This window comes from Centruroides vittatus, unplaced genomic scaffold, assembly GCF_030686945.1.
Source record: "Centruroides vittatus isolate TY-2023 unplaced genomic scaffold, ASM3068694v2 contig_900, whole genome shotgun sequence".
Classification (NCBI taxonomy): domain Eukaryota; kingdom Metazoa; phylum Arthropoda; class Arachnida; order Scorpiones; family Buthidae; genus Centruroides; species Centruroides vittatus.
The window spans coordinates 3379607-3388322 of NW_027122591.1; the positions used below are offsets into that span (position 1 = coordinate 3379607).

The following is an 8716-nucleotide window of genomic DNA, read 5'->3' on the forward strand; positions in this document are numbered from 1 at the left end:
TAATTTAATCTAATATTTTAGATTACAAACAAACAGCTGTATTAATTTTTGACAAAAACTAAAACTAATGCACTCGTATAGCAAGTGAAAAATTATAATCTGTCATCTGGTGTTAGTGTAATGTTACGTTACAAACAAAAATATAATTAAAAACAAGAAAATTTGAATATCATGTGCTGTTTATAAATGATTACTAAAAACATTACTTTTAATTCCTTCAATAACACCTAAACTGTAATCATTTTTTATGATGAATATAATTTATCAGTGGATTCATCTCAAGGTTTGTGAGATGAATCCACTGATAAATTACATTCATTATATTTTTTTAACAGACAAAGGAGATTAACTTATTCATTAAAAAAACAATTTTTAAAGGTTAAAGAAAAATGTTTAAATAACTATTACTGATGTTAATTACTGATTTGATATATTTTTGAAAAATTTTTTAGAATAATTGAAGGTTTTTCAAATCGTAATATAAAATATAAATGAAATTAAAACTATATAAAGTTATTTGAAACACTATGTATAGCAAAAAAACATTTATAAAAGAAGTTATAGGAATCAAATTCCTTTAAAATAATATGATAAAATTTAAAAATTTTCTTAAATCAAAATAAATATTAAAAAAAAACCATGTAAAATTCTTAAAATATTAAATACTTTAATAATTTCAACTCATTTTATAAAGTTATGAATTTAATTAATAATTTATATTATAAATACATGTTATTTACAAAAAGTTATTTCTAATATAAACATATAAAACTGCTATTAATAGATTCTACTGCTTTTTAATATTACAAAAAAAAAATCAACACATTCTGAAATTCCAACATAGAAAGAACTTTATATTAATCTTAACTGTTTTTCCTTTCATATTTTAGAATCAACTTATTAAATAGGTCAAACATTAATATTACTGATCTAAAAGAATTTATTAATAATATATTCCATTATACTGAGTTCTAAATAGTCAAACCAGTTATTCTCTCATGTAATGTTTTACAAAATTTCTACAGATATTTGCCATTTGAGTTGAAGATTTAAAACGAGATTCAAAATATGCCAAATTTATAACTGTAACAAAGAGTTTTGAACTTTTAAATGTTCAGATCAAATACATATAAATATATTTTAACTTATTCATTTCTTTCTATCAGCTAAATGAAATTTCTTATATGAACAAATACGCAGCTAATGTTACGGATTTGAATGTTTTTTTCTCAAATTTCGTTAACCGACCGCTCTGTCCCATCAGAAACTCCGTTTTACACTTGAGAAAGAACTTACAGCAGTTCGAAAACGTTTGTGGTGAACTTTCTCTTTTGTTTTTTTTTTCGTTATACTGGATACAGGTTCTCAGAGTACGTTAAATTTCTTATTATTTAATTATTATGAAAACTTTCCAAACAGATCATTGCATTTCTATTTAGAAAATTTTCTCAAAAGTTAATAAATATTTTTATTTTTGCCCACAGTTATTGTTTTCACATTTAATTCCTATATGCTTGCAAGTAATATACTACTGAAAACTGGAAAATGTATACATTTATTTTGAATAAAAATTATGAAAGATAAAATTAGCTCAAACTTAAGAAAATTTTTAGCTTCCAAACTGCTATCATCATCAAGTTTTGATATTAAACATTTGTAAAAAATAATTATCCATAATTTAGAAAAATGTCATAAATTTCTTATTTCTAGAATTCAATAAAGTAAATAATGTATCTTTAACAGTAAATAATAGTGTGTTTGAAAAAACACTATGTTTCAAACCCAATTAATGGACCATCTTTGGGAATAAAATAACATATATTCCTCTTATTCATGAAGATAGCACATTAATTTGATAAAAACATTTGTTTCCTCAAATTTTAACCACTGTTAAAAGTATATTATTTCCTTCATTAAGTTAACTGCAGTGACTAATTCTTCATGTGTAAGATTGGACAAAAAGTAATCAAGCATCCTAGTTTTGAAACAATGAATGCAACATTAGTGTCCTCACTGTGGAAGCAGCTGTTATAAAAGAGAGTGAAGCTATTATATAAGACATATAGCCAGTGAAGTTCACATACTAATAGTGGTTGGAATAATGCAAAGTAAAGAAGCTGCAGGACGTAAGCATCCAACAACAGTAAGCAGTTAAACAATTTTTCATTGCTGACAAGAAAAGAACTATCAACATACATTGAAAAAAGAGGCTGGCTATATGCTAAACATCATATGGGATAGATATAAATGAAGGTCTGCTGTGACATTTTTGAAATGATACTAAAACCTTGAAAATGCAACAAGATCTAGAAGGTCAAGTGTTTAGTCATCACAAGTGAAAAGTATACCACTGTGGATCAAGTCATGCAAGCTGATTGACATATCACTACAGGCAACAGTGGATGCAGTGCAATCAGTAAACAGATGGGCATGCCACTGTGCCCCATAGAAAGTCATTCTACATTTAAATGAGTCCCAAATATCTGAATGCTGCATAAACCACTATGCAGATGGGTGCATGACTGGAAATTTAACTTATTACCTCCAACAAAGTGGTCTAATTTTGCAGAGAATTGTGACCAGAGATGAAACCTGGTGACACCACTATATACCCATGTAAATACAATGGAAACATGTACTCATGCAAAGCCCTATCATAGTTAAGTGTAGGGAAAGCGATATTGACATTTTCCGTTGACATCAGGGTGCTCTCTTGAGTGGATTTCTCCAGCATGGAAAAACAGTTAATGCAGTTTCTTATTATCCAATACTTAGATTCTTAGAAGGTTGCACACAGCCATCAAGAACAAATAACAAAGCTGCTAGAGTCACATTCCATTGCTGCCACTCAGGTCATTATTGTCAACTTTCACAAAACCAGTTTCCAATCTTTTTCTGGAATGACCAAGTGAGTTGTAAATATAAGGACCAGACACAAATCAATGAGAAATTTGAAATTTATTTTTCAAAATCAAGTGAAAAGATCAAACCTGGAGATAAATTTGCGGTATCCAACATTAAACTCCCCTTTACATATTGGAGAGCAATATTCAATATTTTAATTTTATGTATTTCACTTTTGAAAAGATTTGTTCAGAAAAGTACATAGAAGCAAAAATAGAAAATATGTCCCATGCAAACCCTTTAAGACTTAAAATTCTCTTCTGATGGAGATTTGATAAAATTTAAATTATCTTCTTTAAATAGGTTTTAATAAAAATTATTTGCAGCAAATTCTATTAATTCTAGTTGATTTTTCAAAAGTGTTTGAATATCAACAACAAAGCATGTGAGTGAAAATGAGCCAAGCAGGCTGGATAGATATGCGTTGAGGCCATATTTTCCCATGGGCTATAGATTGGAGACCCCTCTGCTAGACTGTTTTACCATACCTGCCCTATAGTCCGGACTTGAACCATACAATAACCCCATTTTTGGACCAATAAAATAACACCTCAAAGGCTACCTCTGATTTTGAAGTTCAGTAGTCAGTTCTAAACCTCATCCAGAAGCAGCTGACTAGAGGAAGACGTTTAGAAATTCTATATCAAAATTATTGATCAGCTAGTTTAGTGGAATGTTTGTCTTACCCATGAAAGTTTTTACTGTTAGCTAATAAACGTGTGTTTTTCAACTTTGTTATGGTCAGTTACTTTTTGACCAAACAATATACTATTCACCCAACCCATAATACCCAACAATTCACCTTCTATTTGAAATAAAGTTTACAAAGTATATTTGAAATAATATTTCATGCTAATTGACGTGCATGTACTTTTTTTGAATTCGGTAAAATCGCACTTAGGTAGACCATATGGTGTGAAGGTCAGTTTTTAGCATATATCAGTCTACTACCTATACTTTTCTTTAAACATCAATAAACTCAGATTAAAAACATTTTATTTTTCCTTGAAATATATTAAAAAATTATTATTTTATTATTTCTATGTAGAAAATCATACCACAATGCAATTTTATTATTATTTACAAAATACAGTTTAGATGAAGTTGTAAAAATAATTTTAATTTCTTTTTGCAACTTCATCTAAACTGTATTTTGTAAATAATTCTGTAATAAAATGATTTTAGTCTGAGTTTATTTATGTTTGAGGAAAATGTCATTTGCCAATAATTCTTAAATTTAGGAGTTATTGCTTTTTTTTTTTATGCAGTATATTCATTGCACTCCTACAACATAATTTTCACTGCTGTAGAAAAAATAGCAGTATTAATTCACACAAATAAATGGCATAAAAAGAATATTTATATTAACACACAAAATTTTATAACTTTCAATTCTTTAAATATTATCAAAAAATTAATAAGATAAAATTATACTCTGTTGGATTTATATTTAATACTAAATTTATTATTACTATTTGTAATAGTAGAGATTATATTTTAATATAGAATTCTGTTTTATTAAAATTTACCGCAGTCTGTATTAAGAGAAAAAGATATATATGAATTAAAATAGTCAAATTATTTCGTTAAATTATCAAATACATTACAGATAAGTTATTCATTACGGACAATTTATCAATTTTTATTTACAATCTGCTTCAAGAGAAAGGCAGTTTAGAACCATTAAGAAACCACTCACATCATGAGCCATAAAAAACAAAATTCTACATTTCACCAAGTTTTGAAGATAAATTTGGTTAATGTTACCTATGGTAGCGAACATGGCGGCTTGTCTCTGAAACACGGGGATGCACGTTCTAACCTAACCTAACCTATTCTAATAAATTACCATAATATTGCCAACCAAATTATTAGAATAGGTAATTTATTAGAATAGGTTAGGTTAGTAGTTAGTTAAACGCTCCCCACTATTTCAGAGACGAGCTACCACTTCACTACCATAGGTAACATTAACCACAAATTTTTATTGAGCTCATTACACTTTAAAGCAGTTTAAATTGGATTTATAACTTATATAAATCTCTACAATGCAATTTGTGATATCGTCAAATAGATATAGAGACAAATTATATTTGATCATTACGTTACTACACGTCTCATTCATCAATGTGTAAATGTTGATGAACGGCTGAGTTCAGAAGACTCAACAGTCGTAACGGAGCAAATCGGTAGCCATTACAGATTTGCCAAACGACAGGTGACGTTGTGTAGGAATTAAAAGTCTCATTGGTCAGTTTCAGGTAGCATAAATGAAAGACGCCACCACCACCACGACGTCAAAACACCAAATGTATTCCAAAAGAGCACTACCAACAGCTCTGGAACAGTCGAGTCTGCCAAATGCGGCCATCGAGATATTTATACCAATCATTCAATTTTGTGTGTTTATATATGTTAAACAATTCTTTACTTACTTCAGAATTAGGAAAAATTTCTATATTTCAAATTATTCAATCCTTACCTGGACTGGTCGGAACTGAGTCATAGTGGCAATTAATCAATAGGCTCTTGTTTCCGCCAACGGGACTATCTGGTGAAACTTTGACAACAATATTCTTAATATTTTTATAACAAGAAGTTAATCCATCGAAAAACGATAAAGAAAAGGAACCATTTGGCTTCTGTACGTCCACTCTCATACGGTTTACTTTACCAGAAGTTGCCTGTAAATGCTGTAACTGCCTGAGAAGATAGTCAAATGCCAAAACTTCGTTTTCATAGCTTCCAGTTGGTTTCGGTCCTATACTTGATAATTCATTTAAATAATTTCTGGCTCTTTGCTCGCTAAACCTTTCGGTCAAGCGATCCGCGTGAACAGTTTCTGTAACCGTTTTAGGTTTAGGTAGATAATTATCTGTTTGTATAACAATCATAAATAATGTTCCGAAGTAGAATAAGATCACTAAAGAAGTCTTCTCGCTCAGCAGATGATGGTAGTATTTCTTCGAATCTTTATCATCGAATAGATATTGGGTGCGTGGATAAGATGCAGAGGAAGCAAATTTCGACCTCTGCCGTATACCACGCTCCATTTCTGTACTACTTAATGCCTTATTACTACCGATAAATCAGCTACTCTCCAAAGACACCGGCATCGAAGCAAATGAAAGACTCGATCTGAAAACTAAGAGTGCAGACGATTCGATGCGCCGCCTACCGGCAATTACAGGTTGGAATTTTTCAAAACTTGAAACAATGAGATCGAAGGAGACGGCGTGTTACGGTTGTATTTATTGAGGAGGAGAAAAATACTTCACCAGCTATTGGAAATAAAATATTATTTCATTATTAGCAAAAAGGCATTCAGTTTATCCTATCTGGGAGTAATTCGCTTGAATTTTAGGAAAATTGTCTTTAAAATTGAAGTGAAAAATGCTGACGAGTTTTAAACACGAAAACGTGTACGTTGAACGTTCAGCCCCGCTTTCTTGTAAGCCTAGAAGTTTGACAATGGCGTTTAGAAAGTCAGTGGAATCATGTTCGATATTCGAAAGGCCATTGTCAAACTTCTAGGATTACAGGAAAGCGGCGCTGAACGTCCGACGTACACGTTTTCGCGTTTAAAACTTCGGCCTCAACCTCGCTAGTGAAAAAGTAACTCGCGGTTAATATATCGGTATATCCCTGAGCTATGAACCGTAAGAGAGCCATTTATTGGGGTCCACTCAAGTATTACAATATTCCTTTTTCGATCTCTCTCTCTCTCCCACCATTAAAATCGAAACATCTCCCACCCCCTAATTAAGCCATTGGGTCAAAAATTTAAACCATTGAAACTAGTTTAAATCGATAACACGGGATAATGTTCAAAGATATTCAGAATGATTTTCCGCTCCACCCTCCTAGTCGATTAGATTTCTTAGCATTTTGCGTTACCGAAATGTTGCAAATTCAGTGTCATAAAATATAGTAATAAAGATGATCTGGGTTTATTACTTCATGTGATCAAATTGTTCATAAGGCAACATGTAGATATTGGTAAATATACTATACTATAAATAGGATTACATATGTTCATATTTAGTACGGACAGTCCGTACTTTAAAGGCTCTGTCCGTGTCCGTACCGTACTTTAAAAAATAAACAAAATGTCCGTACTTTTCAACTGATCGCGCAGTTAGTAGTTAAATTATAACCACTTAGATTTACATCTGACAAAGGTGCTAAATTTTTGATAATTGTTATTGTATTTGTTGCTAGGTGCAATATTGTATAAGCAAAGTAACGACTCTGTTGCTTATACAATATTGTATAAGCAACATGTGGCTTTATTAAACCTTATTATTTTCTTTCTTTACTTTCCTTATACTATCTTCCTGTAGTAACAATTTTACTTCCGTTTTCTATTTACTTAACCACGCGGTAGTTAGTCGACACATGTGGCCTGGACGGTAATAAAAACAAAAAGGGTGTGACACCGAGGGGTCGAGGGGTTACGTCAGAGGAGATAGGAGGACAGGAGCGAGAGGAAGGAAGATTTTTCGGAGAGAGAGAAAAACGGGACGAACAGAAACAAAGAAAGTTATTAAGGAACGGATCCGAGGTTTTTTTTTCTTATTTATTACCGCCAGTCACCCCTTCGAACCAATTTTCAGTCTTATCATCTCTGTTTAATTCTCTTCCACCTTATCTTTCTCTAGGGCCCTGTACTTAGTTAAGCTAGATATAAGTTAGAATAAGTTCTTTGTCTTGTCGGCACGCGGGGACTAATTGATGACATTGTTACGCGCAGTCCCAAATGTATTTGTATTAGTAATTAGTAAGTGTGTGTAATCGTTTCTTTGTAAATTATTTATGTTCGTTGAAATTAATAAACCTCTTTTTTTAATTCTATCAAAGCCGAGCGACTCTCAGGGTCTTGTTATTTCATATACTCGGCTAACAATGGCGTCCGCGACAGGATTCTGTTAGTAACGGGATACGGTTTTTATTGTATAGAACGTAGCATTGTATTATCGTGCCTGTAGATTTAAGGCCCTACAATTTGTAATCAATTGTATTATTTTTATATCATTAATTATGGATGATTGTAACCAGAACAATCTTGCTACATCCTCAGGAGGCGAGGGTGAGGGGATCCCTCCGGTAGTCACAGGGTTTCTAGGAATGGTTCCCATTTTTTCTAATAGTGGCAGTGATTTGGTTAATGTCCGCCAATTCTTCAAGACCATAGATAATATATCTCGCCTGGCTGGGTGGAACAGTGAAGTGAAATTGGCTGTCTTACAAGCTCGGTTAAAAGGGGGGCCATTATCGACGTTCTTCAGCTTGGCTGACCAAGATCCTTGTACTTTTGAGGGAATTAGGCAAAAATTAATTCAATGTTACGAAAAGCGAGAACTTAAGGAAAAGAATGCACTCGACCAACTCTTAAGTATTAAGCAGAACCATGATGAGACGGTATGTGACTATGTCATCCGCATGAATACACTGTTGTCGAAGGCCGCTTCCAATAACGAAAAAATTGGTGCCTTGAGGGATGACATTATTAGAGAGAGATTTATAAAGGGCCTAAGGCCCCAGCTAAAGGGATACGTATTAAGGAGAGAACCCCAGACCTTAGATCAGGCAATTAAGGAAGCGGAGAGGGAAGAACGGGTCGAACTCGAGTGTAACGTTAGTAGAGAAAATAAATTTGTACACACCATTGAAATAAAGAACCCAACCGCTAATGAGGATCCGAATGGTGTGATGAATATTGTGAAAACAAAGGAAGACGATAGACTTGAAAGGTTGGAAAAAATGGTGGGGTCGTTATGTAGTACTGTTAATGGTTTGGTCGAAAGACTGG

The 8716-nt window shown here is 32.3% G+C and overlaps 1 protein-coding gene across 1 annotated transcript in view; it reads right to left on the reverse strand.

Moving 5' to 3' along the window:
- LOC136984056 (endoplasmic reticulum metallopeptidase 1-like) overlaps window positions 1–6073 on the reverse strand; it is a 43128-nt gene extending 37055 nt beyond the window's left edge. The window contains exon 1 of the mRNA XM_067280977.1: window positions 5387–6073. Coding sequence (XP_067137078.1) covers window positions 5387–5957 — 571 coding nt within the window. The 5' untranslated portion in view covers window positions 5958–6073. The remainder of the gene's footprint in view (window positions 1–5386) is intronic.
- Window positions 6074–8716: the final 2643 nt, after the last annotated feature.